Source organism: Nannospalax galili, unplaced genomic scaffold (genome assembly GCF_000622305.1).
Source record: "Nannospalax galili isolate Female #2095 unplaced genomic scaffold, S.galili_v1.0 scaffold824, whole genome shotgun sequence".
In the NCBI taxonomy this organism is placed as follows: Eukaryota; Metazoa; Chordata; class Mammalia; order Rodentia; family Spalacidae; genus Nannospalax; species Nannospalax galili.
The window spans coordinates 420,853-444,865 of record NW_008351697.1 but is presented as its reverse complement, the minus strand read 5'-3'; the positions used below and the strand labels follow the sequence as shown (position 1 = coordinate 444,865).

The window sequence follows — 24,013 nt, the reverse complement described above, 5'->3', positions numbered from 1 at the left end:
AAGGATTATAAAGTCTTTCCTTAGATACTATCCCTTAACAGAAAAACATATTCTATAGCCTGCCTTCTATAGGAAGATAGTCAAAAACTTTTTTTTTGCTTCAGAATTTCTTAAGCATCCATTTGAATCATATTTTATATCTTTAAATGCTAACTTAGCTTAAAGTGAAAAACCAGGATTAAATTGTTTTAACATTTTAACAATTGTAAATATTTTTTCAGTACCTGTTCTACACCTTAGATACGCCAGTGGACAGGACACAAACCCCTCCTCCTGTCTAAACCTTGTCTTCTTCCTCTCAGCTGAGAGTCACACAAAAAGTAGAGGAGTTTAACCCGTAATAATGAAGATTTAATGTGTGTGCACTGCTGGAGTGTTTCTGGATGATTATATTTTAACAAAAGTTAATGGCCAAGTAATGAGAATAGGGAACTGAGGTGGAAATCCAGTATGAGTTTGATGAGCAGAGCAATCTCAGTGAGAGATGCCAGAGGATGTGAGCCCCATGCAGTCTCTCAGAGTCCGGGCTCCTCAAGTTCAATCATTTCAGCAGGAAAATGGACATGAGTGATAAAGGAACCTAAGAAATGTGCGCTGAGGGTTTTCAGAAAGGACAGCCATGCTTGGAGACTACCTAAGGAGGAGAGGAAAACGGTGGAGTCTTCAAACACATCTGAATAATTTATTTTTAATTTTATTTGTGTGTGTGTGTGAGAGAGAGAGAGAGAGAGAGAGAGAGAGAAAGAGAGAGAGAGAGAACGAGAGAGAGAGTTTGATGGTTTGATGTCAGGTGTCTTCCTCAATGTCCTACATCTTTTAAAAAGTACGACTTCTGCATTATTTGTTTTGTATTTGTACATGTTTGGGCACATATGGGCTACTATGTATGTGTGGCAGTCAGAGGACAACGTGCAGGAGTCCTTTCTTTCTTTCAACCATGTTGATTCTGGGGCTAGAACTCAATTCTTCAGGCTTGATGGTCCCTTACCTGCTGAGTCATCTCAGTAGTCTCCAAAATATTTTTAAAGACAGTGTCTCTCTCTCGCTGGGCGTGGTGTTACACACCTTTAATCCCAGCACTCGGGAGGCAGAGGCAGGTATATCTGTGACTTCAAGGCCACCCTGGTCTACATGGCAAGTTCCATGCCAGCTGGAGCTACAGGGAGACCCTGTCTCTAAATAAATAAATAAATAAATAAATAGATAGATAGATAGATAGATAGATAGATAGATGATAGATAGATGGATAGATAAATAAATAATAAAGACAGTGTCTCTTTATTGACCTAGGAGCTTATTGACTGACAAAACTGGCCAGTCAGTGAACTCCAGGAATCTACCTGACTCTGCTCCATAAGCTGACAATCCTGAGGTTACAGCTATGTCCCAAGAACCAGGTATTTACAAGGATGCTGGGGATGGAACTCAGGTACTCATGTTTGAGTAGCAAGCACTTTACCAACTGAGGCATTTATACAGCCTCCTTTCCCCCCGTTAATTTGCCACAGACAATCATGTGTTTTTATGGACACTGTACAGCTGTAATAGAAGTGGATGTTCCAATCTCCTGGGATGGGAGTCAATATCGAAGACATTGGAGTAAAATCAGGTAAAGGACAGTGCAGTATAACACAGGGCAGTTTGCAGGAGGGCTGGAATGTGGACTATGTAGATTGAGGAAGAACAGGGCTATACACAGATGACCCAAAGGACTTCCTTAGTATCAGAGAATCATGTAAATATCTTCTCCCAGGTCAGGCAGGTGGCACAGAAGGTCAGAGTGCCTGACAACCCGAGTTCAGTCCTGGGACCCACACGGTAGATGGAAAGAACTGACTCCCACAGGCTGTCCTCTGACCTCCACACAGCGTGAATACACATGCACACATACACATAGACACACAGATACACAAATATGCATACATACACACAAGCACATGCATACACACATATATACATATACATGCACAAACATTCAAACATATATATACACATATAAATGTAACAAAACTAAAAATATATTATTTTTCTCTTAATTAGTGAAGAAATAAAAGAGGCATGGAAATCTCTCCACGTTATTCACGAGAAGCTACTGTCAGTCTTCAAAGATCCAAAGAGCAAACGGCAGCATCACCACCACTGCTGCAGGCACCCCCGCTCCTCCTCCTCCTCCTCCTCCTTCTTCCCAGACACTGAACAGTCTCTGACTTTTTAACACTTACCACATACTAGCTGTTATTTCATTTCATTCAATTCTTATAACTCAGCAAAATGAGTCTTTCAAGTCCTAACTGTATATGTAAAGAAACAAGTAAATCTATACTAGAACTTTATAACCTGATGTATGACTATGGCACATGAGTCCTGTGCTTACACACTCTATGTTCCATTATCCACCATGGAAATGTGTTCTGGAAACTACAGGTCCACTGGCTAAGATGAAGCCATCACTATTGTTAGTAACAATGCCACAGATCAATTCAGTGGTTCACACTGTCCATTCTGTTATATCATGAACTCTGTAACATTAGCTCTGGCACAATCCATTTCCCTGTGTATTTGATGTATATCCTTTTGGACCAAATGAAGGAAGCATTCATGAAAGCTGGGATGGCTCAGTATGGAACTGTCCATTAAAGAAAACAGTATTTTATTGCACATAGAGCCTGCAGCATTCCAGGTGACCTTTGTATCACGGAACCATATGCCCAACTTTTCTTTCTAGTTTTGTTTATTTTGAGCAAGATTTCACTAAATTGCCCAGGTTGACCCTGAACTCACTCTATAGTTCAGGGTAACCTTGAAATTTTGATTCTCTTACCTCAGTCTCCTAAGCAACTGGGATTATAACCCTGTGGCCCCAGGCCCAATTCTGTCAATTTTAAAGGTAAAATTTCACTGTTTGTAAATAGAGCCAGTTTATATATTTAAACATATAAATCGAAACAGACAAAATGTAGTCAAATTTTGGTTTTAGTTGAATAAGTAAAGACAAATATTTCAACTTCCCGTCTCCTTCCTGAATAGGATTTCAATCAGAACAGCTGATCCTTGGAAATAAATGGGGTAATCTGGATTTGAGATCTGTGTACATCTCTTGATTTGAGTGATTAGGAGTAACTAGGAAGCTGACTAATTATCACTAGAAAATTCATGAACCATATCCTTTAAATTTGGGAAACACTAGATTTATTTTATTTATACTGTTGTACCAGAAATATTCTAATTATGTTGCTCCTGTTAGTATCTTTGCTCTGGTAAACAGATGCCACCTAATTTTAAACTCACAGTATGATATTTTTGAATAGTTGATGAGCGTTCTTGTGGTGAACTACAGTAAATAGAGAAGGTTGGTGTGCCACTTAAAAACATAAAGTGAAGTAATACATTTCAAATAGAATGGCTTATATATTTTGATGACTTCTCAAAAGTGTAATGCATTCAGAATACATGTTAACCTAAGAATGCAAGCTATTCGTTACTACACCACAAAACCAAAATTTTCCTGTTTTAATAAGAACGGCACAGTATGCTTCTCTAGTCTATGAGCAATGGGCCTCTATAATGAACCATTGTTTGATTGAGTCAATCAAATGAAATACTAATCTGACAATTTGTAATTTACCCCCTAACCATAAGAGGAATTCTCTTTTAAATCAACATGCTCCCTTTGAATCCCCAAACCCATATGATCATCCTATGCAGACAACAAAGACCCTTCTGCCGCAACTGAACCAGGTCACACCAAAAATTATTTCATCTGAGACAATTTAGATCAGTATATCAGACTTGCTGAGAGATCAAACTAGAAGGCAATTTTTCGAAAAACATAAAAGTATCCCAAAGTTGACTTAAATTGTTTTAGGCATATTCTTACCTCCAGAAACACAAAACAAGTCAAACTCCTTATCCTTAGAGATGAAATAAAATCAAAATTCTTTCACAATAATATATAATATTTTTCAGAGTGAAAGAGGCTGTTTTATCACATCTCAATAAGTGATAAACAAACACCAATATGGTGAAGCACGGCAAAGCTTGGAACTTGCGAAGCTGGCACAGTTGGTTCATCGGTGCAGCCTGATGCTCACCATTTGTCTCAGCTTTTACTGCTGTCACAGTCTTTGGTTTTCCTCTTGCCAAAGACAAATGTTTATGTGATGAATATTCCTTTATACATTTTGAATTTGCTTGTTGCAATCAAAGTAATCCCATTCAATTTTCTATTGACATGATTAAAACAGAAAAGCAAACATTGGCACAAATATCACATGGCACAAATTCTGTCATAAAATGACTACCTACCCAGAAGACCAGGAATATGTTCTTATTCTTTAAATTCCAATATCAAACAAAAACACAGATCATAAAATGATTATAGGCAATATGTAGACACCCTCCCCCAAATATGCAAAGCCAGAATGAAAAGCAAGGATAATTAGCTTCATAAAACTGACTGTTGTATTTAAAATGTAGCACATTTCTTACTTGGAGGCAAAGTCACACAATGATAGTATATTGAGCTAGAACCCTATTAAAACAATTCACTATATTATCAAATGACATTTCAATTAGTTTATGAATCATCTCATAATTTCTGAAGAAATCATATAAGTCGTGTCTGAGATCTGCAATCTCCAAAGTATCTGATTTTAATGGCAGCAGGAAGAGGGACCACTGGGCGGAGAAAGAGGTGTAGCCATGGGGGGCAGGAAGTACTGAGGAGGGGGGCAGGGGAGGGGTGGGAAGACAGGGTATGATGACAATATACATGCAAACGCAGCACTGAAAATCTCCTTCATAGGCTGACTGAACAAAACTCTGATGTTAAGAGGTCACAACACAGAAGAGACTTCTAACCTTTTGTTCTCTCTCACTGCCTTGTCCCCTCTCCTCCAGGAGATGGCTGGCTTCGGGGAGCCCTGGGGTTTGCACTCTATGAGGACTTCCTGGTCTTTGGTCACAATTATTGTTTTCTTCACTTGGCTCAGTGCAAAAGAGGGAGCTGAAGCTATCAAAAAAGAAAATTCAGTCCATGAGAGGCAGGCCAATAGCAGTTCAAGGTCATCCACCAGATGCTCAATCTGTTCCTATGGATCATATTTCTCTTAAAATCTCATGAAAAAATTTATGGCATTAACACAAAATTAAATTTTTTAATTAGTAGAGATCTTACTGGTTATATACCCATTATCAGCTAATGGTTTCATATAATGGGGTGCTACAATGAAAACTTTATAAAAATGATGTGCTGGGTCTGGAGAGATGGTTCAGGGGTTAAGAGTACTGGCTGCTCCTATAGTGAACCTCTGTTCAGTTCCCAGCACCCACATGGCTGCTAAGAACTGTCCTTAACTCCAGTTCCAGGGGAGCCGACATCCTGGTCTGGAGTCTGTAGGTTCCAGGAACACCCATGGTGCACTTACATACATGTCAGGAAAACACTCATACACATAAAATTAAAATATATAAAAATTTTAAAATGACACCCTTCATGTATGAGTATGAGCATCAACTGTGAAAGACTGAAGTTCATTTGGGCTAAAGGTCAAGAAGTCAGTCAAGAAAGTCGATTTGGGTTCCTGTGCAAAGATGGATTTCATTTATGCAAAAGACAATCTTGTGTTTTCCATTTTCCATCTTATTTAATTTGATTTGGTCCACATTTTATTGTAATGTTATAAAAAGGTATAGTTTTAAAAGAAGTATATTTTTGAGGAGATAGAATGGTATGAATTTCAATTCAATTTTTTACTTCATCTGTCACAATTATCCATCTAAGTGTGATCATTCAGCAATAGTCTTTTTACCATATTTTAATCAAGATGCTTTTAATTTTTAAAGCTGTGTTGACAAGTCTACAGTATCTAAGCCATTTGCTTTTACAAACTGTACTTTTGCATGTGTCTCTCGTCAGTAATATACGCTCATATTAAAGTCACATAAGCATTACACAATGGTGTTGAAATGCAATGCACATTACATTTGGGGTATGCTAAGGTATTGAAGGAAACTGACGGGAACTATGGAAAGATTATAGGTGGCAGTTTTTGCTGCCTTCTGGAATGGAATTCATAAAAAAAAAGTTGATTAAGAAGAGTGTAAGAATGTTTCTGGAAAAAAAAACTATGAAGTAAATGACGGCTAAGTCAGATTTTCCATTCTGACATGTTGGAATGTGAGTTCAGAAGAAAATACATTAACATTTGATTGTTAAGATGAAGGATGGAATCATGTACCTATTGGGGTGTGGACTTTTTTTGTGTGATGTGGAGCAATTTCAGTTGCTGTAAAGGTCATGTGTGTGTATAGACTTTAACAAGGAACTGGGAAGGACATGATAGACTCCTATGCACTTTGGGAAGTGTTTTAGGTTCACTTAGGTATTTCTCTGTATATTGCTGTTATCCTAGAACCAAAGATCAGGAAACCACCAGAGTGGTAAACAGGTAAAAAGGAAGCACTACACCAGTGTCCCAAGTGTTTTTCTGGGAAGCCTGGGTAGAATCTTTCACGTGGTGTTTCAGCAGTAGACTTATGCTCGAGGTCTTTTCTTAACAAAGGTTCAGCTATCCGTGCTTATGGTGCTGGACGTCAGGACAGTTTCCCTTCCATCGCAGAATGACCATACCTGTGAAAAGTTTAGTTCACCCTGGAGCTGCTTTTTTAGGAGTCACATACCTAGCAGTAATGAACAGCTGTTTGAGGAAACTATTAAGCATTTCTATGTGAACAGGGGTATGCTGATAGAAGGCTACCTCATGGTCCAGTTCCTGTCCTAATTAGCTTTCCTTGTCAACCTGGCTCAGCCTAAAGTCTTTTGAGAGGAAAACATGGATACAGGAATTTCCTTCATGAGACTGGCCTGTAGGCATGTCTGTGGGGGATTGTCTTGATTACTAATTGATGCAGGAGGCCCCAGTCTGTGTGGTGGCACCATCCCTGGACATTTGGTCCTAGGTTGTATGAGAAAGCTAGCCAAGTGTGAGCCAGTGAGGAACCAGCGAGCTGCATTCCCCCATGGTTTCTGTTTCAAGTTCTTGCTTAAGTTCCTGCCCGGACTACTCTCAGTGACAAACTATGGTTTGTAAGTATAAGCTGAATAAATGCTGCCTTCCTCCTCTGATTTGATTTTGGTCAGAATCTTCCATCACAGCAACAAGAAAAGAACAACAACAACAAAAACTAGACCAATCCGTTAAACAACCTCCAGGCATTTTCTTTTGAAAACTGCCCCCCCCCTTTTAACATGATGAAAGCCAAACTCAGAAAAGAAAAACAAAAACCAACCACATACACAGAAACTCGGCAGCAGTAGGCTCTCACAAGGTAAAGCTGACTTCTACAGCTGATAGGGAATATTAGCGAGAGACAGTGTTTCTTTATGAGCTATAAAGTAGATTTTAGAATCAACTCATAAGACTTCACTGACATAAGAACAAGGGCATGAAAAAAAGTCAAATTCTTCTCTTTATTTGCGGTGAAATTACATACCAAGAATCTTCAGCTCAGCGCTCGCGTAAATGCCTCCATATTTATTCTCAGCCAGACACTGATACATTCCGGCGTCTGACTGGTTCACACTGTGGATCATCAACACTCCATTGGCCATGTCAACCCTGCTCTGTAATGGAAGAAAAAAGAATTAGATCTAGGACAGGCTCAAGAAGACTTCCTACAGATGTCGTCTTAGACAAAGAAGGTCTCCACTTGGTGTAGTTAAATACACATTCCTAGGAAATGTATTGTTTACTAGAGTATTAACGTCATTTGGAAATGATAACTATTTCTTGGTGAGCATTTTTGCTTTTCTGAGCCACATGTGCTTGGTAGACTGCAAAAGCCTGTGAAGAGGAACCAGCAGTTGGCTGAGCTGCTTCTTTTACAGAGCAGAAACTGGAAGGAATTTCAAGGCAGAAAGGCTGGAGGGTGTGGAACAGGATCCAGGTAAACAATACTTCAGGTCAGAGCAACAATCCTTGTATCCATCTGACCAGAGATTTGACTTTTCTCTTCTCAAAAAACAAACACAATTGAAAAAAAAAAAAAATCCTGTAGTTAGATTATGTATGAAATTATTAGGTATCTTTTCATTTTAATACCAAGCACATTCTTATTTTAAAAAATATTTTAGCAGGCCGGGCATGGTAGCGCACGCCTTTAATCCTAGCACTTGGGAGGCAGAGGCAGGTGGATCTTTGTGAGTTTGAGGCCAGCCTGGTCTACAGAGTGAGTTCCAGGACAGCTGGGGCTACAGGGAGACCCTGCTTCAAAAAGACAAAAAAAAGAAAAAAAAAAAAAGAGAAAAAATTTATCAGGGATTTCCTTATTTATCAACAAATATGACAAGGAATTTGATTCCATATTTAAAATAAAACCATTCATTCAGGAAACATACTCTCTTGTCAGAGGAATTTGTGTGACATGGATGTTGGGAATAGAAAAATCTGACCAGCATACCCTTTCAAAGGGGAAATCCTTAGGAAAATTAGAAAGACCCTGTGAATTAGTTTCTGTGTTTGCTTTCATGGCTTTGCATTTGTATCTGGATTTTTGTGTAATTATGTTTTTTAAGGCTTAACTGGCTTTAAAACAAGAAAATGTCAGGACTTGATGAAACTGTGGGAACATCTGATCTAATTTCTTCATTTTAAAAATGGAAAAACAAAACAAAACAAAAACCTGAGGCTTAAGAAGGTAAATGTTAGGTGGGTCAGGTTGCCCACGGCAATGTTAGGGCTGCCTGGGTAGGGCTTCTATCAGAGTCACAACTTTGTACACAGTTTTGGGTATCCTGAACTAACTCCTCCTCCTGTTCTTCCTCCTGTCAAGTCCACCGTCAAGGAAGAGGGCTGCTAAGATGAACTTCGGGTTATTCTGCAGTTAAACAGTAATCAGTGTGAAGAGCAAATGGTTTTACTGAAAAGTCATTTGTTAATTTTGTGGGTCACGGTAGGAGAATTCTACTCTAGTCTTTTCTCATATAGAGAGAGCCATGAGAAAGTCCTTGACGGCCAGACATTAACTTCATCTGCACAGCGATGACAAGCTAAATGATGTCAAAGGTCGGTGAGAATTAGCAATATGTCTACAGTGATCAATAATATTTTCTTAAGAACTTAGAGGCTTGAACTGGTTATGTAATGATAATTTGTCTGCTCATAGTTTTCATTGACTTTCAGTAAAGCAGAGATGAGGATTTGTCTTGCATTCTGTGTTACTTAACTTACACAGGCACGGGTATCCGACACTACCTGCGGCAGGAGTGGGGCTCCATTCTTCAGCCAGCGGTACGTGGGCTTGGGCTTCCCGGTAGCCTTACATTCCCACTTGAGGGGACTCCCACTGTCCAACTGGGTATCGTTCAGCTTTTCTACCCAGTGTGGGTATGCTGTATGCGTGGAAACAATAAAGAAATACGTATTCACTACTTCAACATCTTATACATTTAAAATTCACAGGGAAAAGCTCCCTATGTTTCCGTTTATTTAGCCTTTATTTGTTGCAGTTCACATAAGCACTGGGGAACGAATTGTGACACATAAAACCATTGCCTGAATCATGAGAAATGGAGTAGTCCTGATATTTTGCTTATCGAAGGCATTTTTGTAAATATGAAATGTAGCTTTTTTAAGAAACCACTTTAAAGCAAGTAGTTTGCTTCTTTACAGAGCCTGTCTAACGTGAGGCAGGCAGGTAGCTGGTAACTCTTTCAACCTGTGGCACCGGCACAGGAGTGCTCCTCTCACTCAATATTTGTTCTGATTTTTTGTTTGTCCTAAAAGCATCTGATTTGTTTTGGAAAAATAAAAACAGTGATCCAGCAAAGGCAAAATTCTTATTTCTAGATAAGTAACTTTGTAATGTTGGGTGAACTTCCTTAACCTCTCTGAGCCAGTTTCCTTGTAGAAGGGTAGGGAACTGTTTTCACAATGATGCTGACAGGGATTATACACGTAATACATTTCTGTTCACCATCAGCTCAGAATATAATGGGTGAAATACAAATGAAATATTTAGATTCACTCTATCAACAATTGCACTCATAATCTGACATGTGCATTGCCCTCCCAGCTAAAATCACTGGCAAGTTAGTTATCAGCTCTTGACAATATAATTTTAGTCCTTATTGTTTTAAGCTATGAACATTACTCTTTTATAATTAATTGTAACAAGCTATGCATAAGTTTAGCATTTATATATCAATCTTTGTATCACATAACAGAACTAATTGTAAAACAGCGTGACTTGGTGATGTTCCTGGTCTGGGTCCTTTGATGCTGTCTGTAACTATATGTTGATTGGTGACTGACTTAAAAGCTTTCAAGAAAGCCCACATAATTACACATGGAAATATGCACACATACATATGTGTGTGGATCTATACACACATGTGTACTCAGACAGAACCATAAATGAATGAGGGTCATGGAGAATGTTAAAATGAAGGTAAATTCCATATTGAGAATAAATTTAACAACAATGCCTAGTACCAAGGGTATTTGTACTTTGAGTTATTATCTGTCATACCTAGAAACTATAGTTAAATGTAATACAAAGCCATCTCAACTTTTCAATGCTTTTTTACATTGTAAAGAATTTATAATATATCAATACATCTAAATGTGTATTATAGGGTCCAAACCATAATGACACTGATGGGATTTTTAAAATGTGCACTGGTTTGATGCCTGAATTTGTTTTATTCCATAACATAAAAAGACAGTGTAATGCAAATAAGAGTCTTGGTAAAATATGATTATTGGTAATGTAAAATCAGAAAGCTGTGAGGTTTCCTTAGGCTTTTTGTGGGCAGCATACTGCAGTTAACTAAGAGGTGGTGGCTTTAACTTCAGAATAGTCGTGCAGGGCCAGCACACAGCACAGCTTGGTCTGCTGGAGAGGAATCTTTGACTTATCGAAATAAATTCTCAGACAGCAAAATGCCTTCGTGAGTAAAGGTGCTGCTGCCAAACCCGAACACCCGAGTTCAATCCTGGGACCCGCATGGTGGAAGGAGAGAACCAACTTCTGCAAGTCAGCCTCTGACCACCACTTGCATTCTGTGGTGAACACACACACACACACACACACACACACACTCTAACCATACAAATAAGTGGAAAAAGAAATCCCAGGTTTGGCTGCATTTAATATAAACCTAGTAACTACTATCTGACTTTTGGGGGGCTACTCCTTTCTGGTCTTGGAACACTGAGGAGACATATGGACTTTAAACTGGGGGGCCATTATAACCTCACCAGATGCACTGTATATTGGCAACTACTTATGCAATATATTTGAGTTTCAAAATGGTCTCTGGGTTCCATTTCTTAAAACACAAAGCAGATGTTCATAAAACGAACTGGTGCTTCTTGGCTCTGGTAATTAGGAGCTATGTAAATCTCTACGAAAAATGCTCTGCTCTTGGCTGCTACTGTTCCTGTACCTTAAGTATTGAGGAGTCAACATATTTTACTCACATAGATCACTTTTAGTATTATGACTCTCAGTTGTGGGCCAGTGAGAAAAATGTGGTATGTTGGAAGACGATACAGTTGGGGGTGAATGTAGGTTCAAGACCCAGGGCCCTGATGCCCGAGTTGTAACATGGGATTGGAAATGAGGTCTTAACTTTAATGAGCCTCATTTGTAAGCCATAGATGGCAATTCCTATTTCAGTGGGCTACAATGTTGATTGAACATAATAAACAGTGATTGAGTCTCAGCCCCAATTCATTGCCCGTGCATAGCTTCAAATTTATTTTCTATCAAGAATGAATGTTCATGTGGTACCATTTTCAGAATAGTATATTCAAGGCAAGAAAATATTTCTCCATAGAAACGGGGTCATAATCTCACAGATGATTTTATAAGTCAAGAATTGATAATTTGATATCATTTCCTACAGTGAATATGTATATATTTTCATAATTAAACCATCATTTAAAATCCTAACATAATCAAACGCAAATTTAAAGAAAAGGAAGAGTTAAGGAGAATTAATGGCCTTAATTTAAATGCATCAGTTTCCTCTAATGATAATGTTGGAGTATCAATAAGCCCCATAAATTGAACTGGTCCAGACTACAAAAAATGTCTAGTCTATCTGTTGGAGGACCCACTTTTCCAGTCTGACCAGTGGTTCTGGTGATAGAACCACTCCCAGGAAGGCAGGTTCACCTTAAGTTATGCTAAATCGATGGGCGGGATACCTGGTGTGTTAATAATGTAGTGAATATTTCCCGCCTGGAACTAGCTCTCTGCTGAACTTTCAGACCAGCCACAGTCACGCAGGTCTCTGTAAGTCTGTCTGCCTTAGAGCGTAGTTTCTCCTTTTCTTCTTCACGCCTTTCTTTCTATACATGCTTTCTTTAATCCTTTGGGCTGCCCCAGCATCTTGTATCTCTTCACTTTTTCTCTAAAGCTTCCTTCTCCCAGCCATGTGGCTGCCAGTCAGCCCAGCATCTGACCTCCCACACAGGCTCTAACCTGCATGGCTTCATGGCTTTCTTTCCTTCTTCCCACTATTCACCTCCTCAAGGCAGCTGCCAGGATTACCAGCTCACCTGCCCTGAGGATTTTTCCTTATGATTCTAATAAAATTGTAAAAGCTTCTGTTTGGGTCCAGTCTTAAATTCTTTTATGAGTGAGACTAAGAACCCTCTAGGGGACCCTCTTTCTCCCTGTTTCAATAACTAAAGCCAGTTAATAGAATTTTCCACCCAACAGTATAGGCAGCAGGAGAGAAGTGGTGGCTGAATTCTGGTCTCCAATTCTAATGTATATTCTATTTTATTGTTAATTTTATAATTTTCACTATTTCATTTGTTATTTTGGGGATGGTGGAGATCAAATGAAATGCCTAAAATAAACATTTTCCCCCAGAACTAGAGCCCTAGCTTCTCTAGTTTACTTCTGAACTTATTTACAACATCTCCCACAGCATAGACACATTGCATTGGAGAAAAAGCCTAAGCACATTCAGTTCAGCTGCAAGTCGCCTCCCCCCACCTTCTTGCCCCGATTTCCCTTCTGCATAGTTCTGTCCTTAATTCCCCTTCCCCTGTTGGTTTCCTGTCTCATTTATTCTCACCTACCTTCCTTCATGCCCCTTCCTTAAAGCCCCTTCCTAATTTCCTCATTGTTGAAAGGAATTGTAACTAAGGCTTGCTTTGGTTAACATGTGAACTGCCAGCACTGTACAGTGGTGTCTGAACACAAGCTCTTGGTAACATTAGTTTCTCTATTTCTTCAGGCTCCCATCCATCCCTGCTTCACACGGAATCCTGTAGAGTGATGTATCCACGCAATAGTCCTTATAACAGGAATTATAATAAATAGTCACAGCGTTCCAAATATCATGCCTAGTTCTAGAAAGAACCAAGAAAAAATAAAAAAATAAAAAAATAGTGTTTGTTCTAAAAGTGCTAACTTGCTACAATGTGTGAAGATTTAATGACGGTAAGTTTATCTATAATATTACTCAATATCAAAAATACAGTTAGTTATATGTCTTAATTGGTCACTTGCAACAGTGCAACGTAGTTTTCTTCTAAGGATTCTGGTTACAGATCTATTTTAATACTTATGTGCAGTATAGATAATAAATACAGATTATCTACAGAGCATCATGACACTGCCTTTAAAGAAACACGAGTCATTGGTTGGTGGTCACATGCTACATATTAAATAATAGATCACATATTTTTATATATTTTTCTGTACACAAAATACCTAGACTTGTGCGAATCCCTTATAGTACAGAGCTTCTTACGTTCCAACACTTTCCTTCCTCCACCTCTTCCTCCTTTGATGTTTTTCCTTCCTCCCTCCTTCCTTCCCTCCCCCATCTCCTCCTTCCTTCTTTCCCTTCCTTCCTTACCCCCTTTCCCTCTTGCCTTCCTTCCGTTCTTCTCCCCACCCTCCCTTCTCTCTCTCTTCCTCTCCTCTGTTCCTTTTTTCTTCCTTCCCTTCCTTCTTTCCTTCATTCCTTACTTTTTTCTTCACTTTTTTTTGTTAATGACATCTTTCCATTTCTTTTTAATTGAGACTATGAACAAGCAAGGTTCAATTTATTTGGGAATAAAATTTGTGTGTGACTAATTAAAACAAAATTTATGGGTATGTTTACAGAAACTAGAGTGGACAGAAGTAATCAAAGAAATTAACTGATAAAACATCCCTACATAATAGCACAGTATACTCACCTGGATAATTATGCAGTTTATTATAAAATTCAAATAGTTTCCAAAGCTTAGTACTTTAATTTTGCTAGTTTATTCTTTTTCTGAATTAAATGGCTTAAATATGTTTATTTTATAATAGTCATATGTTTACCTTGATTTTACTTTTTATTTAACAACCACGGACTTCTTTATGTTCTAGCATTTGTTATATTTTATGTTAATACTAATGCCCTTATAAAAACCAAACAGGGGCTGGAGAGAAGGCTTGTTGGTTAAGAGCACTGGCAGCTTTGCAGAGGGAAGACAGCGTTTGGTTCCCAGGAGCCACATGGCAGCTAACAACTTTTAATTCCAGTTCCAGGGGCTTTCACACCCTCTTCTGTCCTCCATGGGCACTGTGTGATACTGATGCACTTATATACATGCAAATAAAACCCCATACACATAAAATAAAAATAATTAAAATTAAAAAGAAAAAAACCTAAACAGATGGATTAAGTTTGTGTCTGCCATCTCCATTAGTCATAAGATTTTAATTCTTAAAGAAAACCAGGCTGCCTTACAATGCTGCCTTCTCATCTGTATGTTCTAAATAACGCACACAAAGCACTCCTGTGACTACGCTTCAAGAACCGATTGTACCCAAAAAGGAACCTGTGTTCTCAGCACTGTGGCCTCTACTTTTTTCTAACAAGAATGAAGAGTTTCTACCAAAAACCACTTCTCTGTGGAAAGAGCCTGTATACAAACCAGGACAGAGCAGAACAGTCAGGAGCCACAATACCAAAATGCTAAGATTCAGAAGGCTCCCCAAGAACCTATATATGGAGGGCTTGGTTGCCAGACTGTGGCACTCCTGGGGAGTGGTGGCGCCTTTGGCTGGTGGTAACTTGCAGGAGTTAGCTGGGTCACTAGGGGTGTGTCTGAGTGGGACTAGCCTCCTCTAGTGCCCCTCTTTCTCTCTGCTTCCCAGCAGACAAGAGGCGAACTTCCTTCTCCGTCACATGTTCCCTCCATGATGTACAATCTCAGCACAGACTTACGTGTGGCTGGGCCAGGCATCTGTGGACTGACTCCAAGAAGCAGCATAAACCTTCCCCTTTTAAAGTTGATTAGTTCAGGTATTTTGTCTCCATGACAGAAAGCTGACTAATGTGCATAACTCAATGTAAATGTTGATCAAGGTCCCAGCTGCATTTTATAGTCATATCAGACTCAGTGGGTTAAAAGTGTAGAAGTTGGGTGAAGCAAGATATTTGTGGGAGTGAAATGGGGCATTATTCATAATATTCTCAGGGAAACAGACACCAACTCTGATTATATGTGTTAATCAAAATGTATGACAGCATGATGGAAGCCTTTCTAACTATGGACTAGAGTGAGAGGCCACACCCTTTCAAGACAGCATCCCAATATGTCAAACATAAGAGGCAAGTGGTTGTTGGCTTAGCTTTTCTGCTTGTTAAAATTCTGTATCTGTAATTCAAAGTAATGAATTAATACTGAACCAAAGCAATTTTCAAGCATTTTTCTCAACCATCTTTGCTGCCTATGAATCAAGTAGCTAGAGCAAGGATTGTGGATCAGAGGAATTGTACCAGGAAAGATCCATCTCTGCACTCTTGAATGCATTCTATTTAGGGCTACAGCATTCCTCACAACAGAGCTGTTTGGGACTTTTCTGCAGTAGCATCGAGAATGATAAGCACGCTGGCCAGACTCAGCAGGTTTATTTATATACATATACTACATATGTAATATAGATGCAATTACAGATATATAATTCAGGATGACTAGATCATGAATTTGAGCTGGGGAGTTGGAAGAGGCAGAACAAAAAGTGGAAATGATATAAATACTGTATTCAGGCATGAAATTCTCAAAAACTTAAAAATCAAGGTTGAAAAAGTACTAAGTATTCCTTACATTTTTTGCCATTTAAAATAGTACGGTGCTTGTTAAATTCATGTCTTTCATGACCAGGTTTTATTTGTAATGAGGGGCTCAATAACACTCCATTCTGTTACTGTGAGGAGGAGTCCAGTGGGGTACAGGAAAACATTATTTTTTTCTTTTTGGCTAAAGACTGTCATGATGATTTACTCTAAGAAATTATGAACAGTTATGAATGCTACATTTCATCAAAAATCAGGAGTTTGGAAGATTCATTAAATGTAACTTGTATATCCATGGATAGTCTGAGAAGATCAGCGTCCATGTTGTGTCATCATATAAACTTTTAAAGGATGACAGATACTTTTCTTCAGAATGCTTTCTCCTAGTCAGCTCTTCAGGGTGATCATCATTGAAGCGTTAGCTGAATTTTCTGAGCAGAATGCAGCAGGCTCTGAATTCTAAAACCCTTTGCACACGTACTGCCTTAATGTGAGGCTCAGTTTTCATCTAGCCCAAGTGTTTGATTGCTAGCATGTAGAACAGTATGGGGCATTTAATAAAAATGAACTGAATGACTGAATGGATGGATGAATGAATGAAGTGTGCATGGCACAATCTGATGCAATCTGAATTCCTAAGGGAGTTTCTAAGTTATTGAAGATGAGGACCAACGTTATATGTAGATATCAATAGCACTTCAAAGTGTTCTTTAATAATCCCTGTGTAGATCACGTAACTTTTTAGGAGAACCAGTATTGAGCTCCAATGAGTCATATTTCTTGGATGAATCAATCATGTGCATGTGGATAAGTGAATATTCAGTGCCTCCGTATTTGTTCATCTCTGTGCCCTGGTTTCTTGTGTTCTTTTCTGTCCTGTTTATTGTCCCCCCCTGGGAAATGAGCATATTGACAGTTACCCACCGTGCATACTGTATAGGCAGAGAGGAAGAGTGGCCCTTTATGAGCCTCAGAGGCAAGTGTGAGATGCTGAAAAAGCTTGAACCTCATGACCCCACTTCTTACACATCATTTAGTCGACTGACCAGCATTTTTAGAATTCATAAACACTTGCAGGTTGCAGGAGCTGTGTGTTATTACACAGATCCATTCATCCAGGCCAGAACTCAGCAAACTTCTGTGAAGTGCTGGATAGCAAATATTTCAGTCTTTGCAAAATCAGTTGGTCTGAGTCTCTACTTAATTTTGCCAGAGCCAGGCAGATGCTAAAATGGAGCATTTATAAATAAATGGGTATTTACTGAAATCAGCAGCTTGGGCAGATTCAGTTCATGGGCAGAAGATTTTTGACCCTGAGTCAAGTCAATGGCTAAAATGAATTAATATTTCAGAGGATGGTTTTTGGTACCTGTAAAATATATCATTTTTATGGTTATTAAGTCTCTATCATCTACAAAGAGGCTGATTATTTTTCTTTAAAATATTTGTGTATAGGATCATTTTACATAATGCTTTCTATACCAAAGAAGAAGAGCACACACACACACGTACATATTTGCTTGTGTTTTGAGAATATAGTAAGCAATGCTTAGTTCAATTTGCATATCTTATCGCACTCTTGGAGGAAAAGCTTTGTGCTTTTCTGAAAACACTTACTGTATATTTGTAACTGTCCACGAAAGGAGTTCTTCCCACGGGAGTTTTCAGCTGTGCATTCGTAAAAGCCAGCGTCCTCCAGCTGCAGGTTTGGAATCTCCAGCACAGCCTGAGATTTCCGCAGACGAGACTTACTAGGAATGTAACCATTAACCTTCATCCATGTGATGGTTGGAACAGGGCTACAATGGGCAGCAGAACATTGTTAATCCACTTCTGCTATTAGGGACATAGATTCAGTTATCTGGTAATTTAAGCACTTAATAGCCTGAGCACAATAAAATGTAATCACAATTAAGGACCATGTGCCAACTCATACAAGTGACTTTCTGCTTGGGTATTGGAATGGTGGTTAGGTTTTCTTTCAGATTTTAGTAAAGCAATGCAAAGACCACACTATACATTCCCACCCTTCCTCCCCCTCCAGCTTCTCCTTGTAACACTCCCTCTTAATTCATGGCTTCCTCTTCTTTTACTATTGTTGTTTTTTCTGTCATTTATAAATCTATCATCCATCCATCCATCCATCCATCCATATAATCTACATATCTATTGAGTCAATTTAAACTTTTTCATATGTACATATGCTTAGGCCTGACCACTTGGGGTTGGATAAACTATCTGGGAGCTTGTCCCTGGAGTAAATTGATTCTCCCTCTCTCAGCAACTATTGATTTCCTGAAGCTCCTCATTTACTGTTTTGACCTTGTCAAACTCGTCTCATCCACGCTAGCATAATAACTGGTGGTGTCAATACGCATGTCTAATAGACAACTACTATTTAATGTATAAAATGAATAAATTGCAACTACCTAGGAAAAAGTTTAGAGAATCACAAGCAAGTCACAAATGACCACACGAGGTAAAAAATAAACCCGACTATTCAAAAATCAAGAAAAATGAAAACTATACTTAAGGTGCATATCCATGTATGTTCTAATATAATTTCCATAAAACAAATCCAAGAGAAAATGAGCACGTAGTTCAACCTCTTGGTTCCCGGTTGAGAAACACAGAATGAAGCAGAGACAGGCACAGAGGGAGAGTCAGTGTTACCCTCACTCTGGGTACTGCTCTGCACCTGTCTAAGTCGCTAGGTTCACAGATCTTCTTTGATAGGATAGGACTTAATATATATGAGAGAATGCATGAAATCCAGTCGAGAGTTTTGGGGGAACACAGATGGTGGAGGGAGTCTAAATTTGACTAAGATCTATTACATGAAATACACAAAAACTCAATGAAAACATTTTTTTTTTAAAGTACTGAGCCTAGTGCATAAAAGTGCTTGCCAACAAGACTGAGAACCTGAGTTTGATCACTGAGACCCACATGGTGGAAGGAGAGAAGTCGTCCTCTGACCTCCACATGCCATGCCATGTGTTCCTATGCCCACAACTAAATACACATGAAATATATTACAGAAAAATCTGTATAAAACAGTATTTTTTGTAATACATTCTCAGATAATAATAACCTTCCTTTTCCAAAGAAAAATTTAGGGAGCTCTTTTTAACGTCTATTTGTTTTCTCCTCTTCTTCCTAAGTTTTACACTCACAATTTGTTTGATGGGAGCTCTGGTGGAACTCTGGGCTTTGGGAGAACATACACATTTATAATAACTGAAGTAAAGCCACTCATATGTTCCCACAGTTCACGTCATTTCTACCTTAGTTTTTACTTTGCAGCTCATTAAATGGAATTAGCTGACTCCTAGTTATACAAAAATACACAATGTCAAATTGTTGAAAGGAATATTAAGTGGCTCTTTTCTTCGTTTCTAAATGTTTACTGTCTTGATTCCTAGTGGTTTATCCATTGGCTTTACGGCTACTTCCTGAGTCATTTTATGCTACTTTACTTAAGCTGTAATGAAATCTCAATTCCTTTAAATCTGATTATTTACTCTCCTGTGGAAGGTAGTTTGTGTTAGAATATCAATAAACCCCATAAATTGAACTGGTCCAGACTATAAAATGTCTAGTCTATCTGTTGGAGGACCCACTTTTCCAGTCTCATTGGTTGATTATTTGGTGATAGAACCACTCCCAGGAAGGCAGGTTCATCTTAGGTTATGCTAAATAGATGGGCAGGATACCTGGTGTGTTGATAAGGTAGTGAATATTTCCTGCCTGGAACTAGCACAGCTCTCTGCAGAACTTCCAGACCAGTCACAGTCATGTAGGTCTCTGTAAGTCTGTCCACTTTCTGAACTCTTCAGGAAAGCATAGTTTCTCCTTTTCTTCTTCATGCCTTTCTTAGCAAACCTGCTTTCTCTAAGGCTTTGGGCTCCCCCGAGCATCTTGTAGTCCTTCACTTCTCCTCTAAAGCTTATTTCTTCACTTTTCCTCTAACGCTTCCTTCTCCCAGCCATGTGGCTGTCAGTTAACCACATGTCTGACCTCCCACACAGGCTCTAACCCTGCATGGCTTCCATGATTTTCTTTCCTTCTTCCCACTATTCACCTCCTCAAGGCAGCTGCCAGGATTACCAGCTCACCTGCCCTGAGGTTTTTTTTCTTTAAGATTCTAATAAAATTGTAAAAGCTTCCATTTGGATCCATTCTTAACTTCTTTTATGAATGAGATTAAGAACCCTCTAGGGGACCCTCTTTCTCCCTGTTTCATATTAGTGACCATGAAGGGACCCCAAAATTCTAATAACTTATTTATTGGTGGTCATGCAGAGATTTTCAGGCACGCACTGAATTTGGCTCTTAAGCAGCAGGTGAACTTCCTTACCCATTTTGCTAGCTTGCCTTGGAACATTCATATGTGGGCTGAAGAGGCTGGGCAGCTTTGGTGGAGAATTTAAAGAATTTTGATGGCCTTCCCCATGGAAACATGGACAGAAGATTTTAAAATCCATTTTTTTTTTCCCCTGAACTTTTTCTTAGGCAGATGGGCTCAAAATTTTGATCTTTGGCCCTGTTGGGCACCAAGCAAGCTGAGCTCAGACCATGTGGTCTTGAGGTGGCTGCTTTTCTGACTAGGTCTAAGTATTTTAAATATCAGTGTACATGGACAGTTGGGGGCTGTGCTCAAAGCATATGCTTTCAGAGAAACAACCCAGTGATTTATGTGCTAATCATGGCACCCTGCTCCTCCTGCTGCCTTCACGAGTTTCTTTTCCAGCATAGCTTATATCTAGGAATGAAGAGATATGGAGAACTTTGCTTGGCATTACAGCTACAATGGTTGGTGAGAGACACAGATTCTTTTGCTTTACTTTACTATTTGGGGCCTATATATAATCTGAGGGTACTTTCTCCTTTTATTTCAAGTCTAACTTAACTGGGGTGCTTTGTAAAAGTAAAAATGGTTGCTGTCTACATTTAATCTGTGAGGCATGTGAATCCCACAGGGCTTATATCCTGGTGGAGGATAGGCTTGTTTTATCATGGGACTGCTCACTAGCATGGCCATGTGGCCTGGTTACCATCATGGCTGCTGATGTCACCAAGAAGGAGGCAAGCATGTGACCTGGTCTCCACCTTGGTTGATGGGGACATCAATATGGGGACAGTCACAGGGCTTGGTTACCATCTTGGACAGTGACATTTTCAAAATGGCGGTAACCCGTGTGAGCTTGCCACCATCTTAATTCCAACCACATGGCATGATTCAAAATGGCGATACCCAAAAACTTACCAGTACCAGGGGTGCCTAGGAGATCCCTGAACTGCAGACATTTAAGCATGTGTCCTAATTATCATTATCTTGCAATTTATTTTTGTTTTGGTTTCTTGATGATGTCATAGAAAAGCAATGCATTTTTATGTCACATTAAGGAAGTAATACCAGATCTCCACAATGGGGATTTAAATTTTAACATTGTTTGGGCCTATTTCTAAAGGGGATTACTTTGAGTTTTAACTTCTTGTATGGTATATTTACTGATTTTTAAAGATGACTTAAGTTTTTACATTTCCTGTTTTTTAAAACGGATGTTTGCATGACATCTTTACCTGGTAGTTTTAAAGGAATTATTTTGGATTTTTCCATCTTTTATATGGTATATTTGCTGATTTATAAAAGTTACTATTTTAAATTCTTACTCTTTTGCATAGTATATTTGTTAATTTCTAAAGGGAACTTAAAGTTTTTCTAGCCATGTGCCTTCAAGATTATCCAGGTACAAAGGGAGCTGACACTTTGTGATGGCTAGACCTGTGAAGCACATGGGAATTTGCTATACTCAAGCACCAAACCTTACAAGAGACAAGCTGCTACCAGCACATAGTTACAGCAATGAGAGGTTAAAAGGGATAGTCTACTTGGGTGGGAGGCTTAAGTTGCCACCTCCACTGGTCTTAATTCCTCCCCTTTCTGCATTGTGATTCTAAGCCTGTTTTTCTCTGGAATAGGGTTTTTTCCCTCTCTGATGCTCAGTTGCTCTATGCTTGCTTTTGTTCGTGCCCCATAATTCCCTGGGTACTTTCTAGTTACTATGTCATAGACAGACTAAAGGGGAAGAGTACTGTGATACTGTCTCTTTGCAAGTTCTTTTAGGTACCATTGTCTTCTATGTTCTGTATTCTCCAGGTTATGGGTACCTAATCTAAGATTATGAATAGTAAATTATGAAATGGCTTTTCTAATCCAGAAAGACAGATAGGCTTCTTTAAAAGAATTCACTCTGTGAGTTAACAGTCTTGCCTTAGTTTTAAAAAGTAAAATATGGGTCAACAATTTGTTCTTTTAGGAAAAGTGTCAGATGGAACATTTAAGAGGATATTAAGGTTCAGCCCACAAGATAGCCAGATCAGGAAACCTTCCTAACTTATATAATCACTAGAAGTTGGCTAATTTCCCTAATGCATCAGGGCCAATGTTTACTCCAATGGTTTCATGTATGGTGGTGCCCTACACAGACAGGATAAGATTAATTGGGTAAAATGCAGAAAGAATCCATTAATGTTTCAGGGTGTTAGAGGGTCACACTGGTAAGAGTGAATAATTCCGAACAGGCTAACCCTTCTGTAGGGTCACTAGTAAAAAAGGAGAGGATACAGGTATCCCTGAGCCCACGCCGATGATGGAGTGATAGTGACTAAGTCAGTACTGTCGCCTTTTGTCATGGTTGCTCATGGTAAAAGTGTGAGAGTCTCTGGAGGGTGCTCTGAAGCAGGAGATAAAGACAGCTTGGGAGATGTTCCAGATAGCTTCTTTTCTCTTACAGATGAATAGCCAGTTCAGCTAAGACTACAGTGTCTTAAGCAAAGGTTGCACTAGACTGTATCCTTACCCGTTGAAATGGTGTCTTTCTGCACTCAGACTTGTCTAGATATACAGTGGAGGGCAAAATTTGGCCTGTTGGGAAATATCAAGGAAGAAGGTACTTATTGAGTCTTTCATGAATAGACACAAACTAACTGATTGTGGGTATAAGCTTTCATGCATCTTGTCACATCAGGTATAGCCAGAGAGATTCTCAGGTTTGACATTGGTAAAGGCAGATAATTCTGTAAATCTAATCCTGTTTGGTGATGGATGCTCACTGCCAAGTACCAATGGTTTCATAAAGCTTAGAAATATCAAGCAAGATGACCTCTTAAAATCAAATGTTCTGTCTTTTGTCAATCCCTGTTTCCAATAAAGGACCCAGTAGATGAAAAGACTTGCCTAGACAAATGTATACAGATTATAAGAAGGACAGATGTTTACAGTCCAGCTAGTAGTCACTGGACTCAACAGCTCTCCTGTCCAATGTAAACCATTAAGTTAAATTCTAAAGAGAAACAAATGCCTTTTTGTATTAATTATATTGGTAAATTGTCATGTGCTGTTTGAGCTCACTGAGAAGCTGACTCTAGAGATGTGATTGGCCCTCCCACTTCAGACTCAAGCCTAGTATCTCCAGATATGTTCTCCAAGCCTCTTCTCCAGGTTTGGGCCCCCTGATCCTGTGACAAGAAAAAGAACAACACAACAGCCTAAGAGTAAAGGCACTATGAAGTTGAGAACAGCTAAGCTGTAAATCAATTTCAAAAGAGGGTATTATTTATTTCATGGTATAAAATGTCTATGGTAAAAGTAGCCAGTGGGATTGTCTAATGGGTCACAATACTGAGGAAAGTCACTAACACAGACTAATGTAAAATGTATAGTAAATACAAAGATAAATTTAACTACTTGATAAACAGCAGGATAGATTTTTTTTTTAGGACAATTCACAGTCGATGGAGAGGACAGAGAGCATTGACTACCTAGAATTCCTCAGTCAGTAACTAAAGCATCACAGTTTTCCTGAACTGACTATGATGGAGGTTGTGAACATCAATTTGATAATGTTTAACTATGTACCAGTT

At 38.9% G+C, this 24,013-nt stretch overlaps 1 protein-coding gene across 1 annotated transcript in view; it reads right to left on the bottom strand.

The window, feature by feature from the left end:
- The window catches only part of Cntn5 (contactin 5), a 553,885-nt gene that overhangs the window by 297,014 nt on the left and 232,858 nt on the right, over window positions 1-24,013 (bottom strand). Inside the window, exons 7-10 of the mRNA XM_008848668.2 lie at window positions 17,702-17,883; window positions 9,255-9,391; window positions 7,495-7,624; window positions 4,861-5,011 (exon numbers count right to left, since the gene is read on the bottom strand). Coding sequence (XP_008846890.1) covers window positions 4,861-5,011; window positions 7,495-7,624; window positions 9,255-9,391; window positions 17,702-17,883 — 600 coding nt within the window. The remainder of the gene's footprint in view (window positions 1-4,860; window positions 5,012-7,494; window positions 7,625-9,254; window positions 9,392-17,701; window positions 17,884-24,013) is intronic.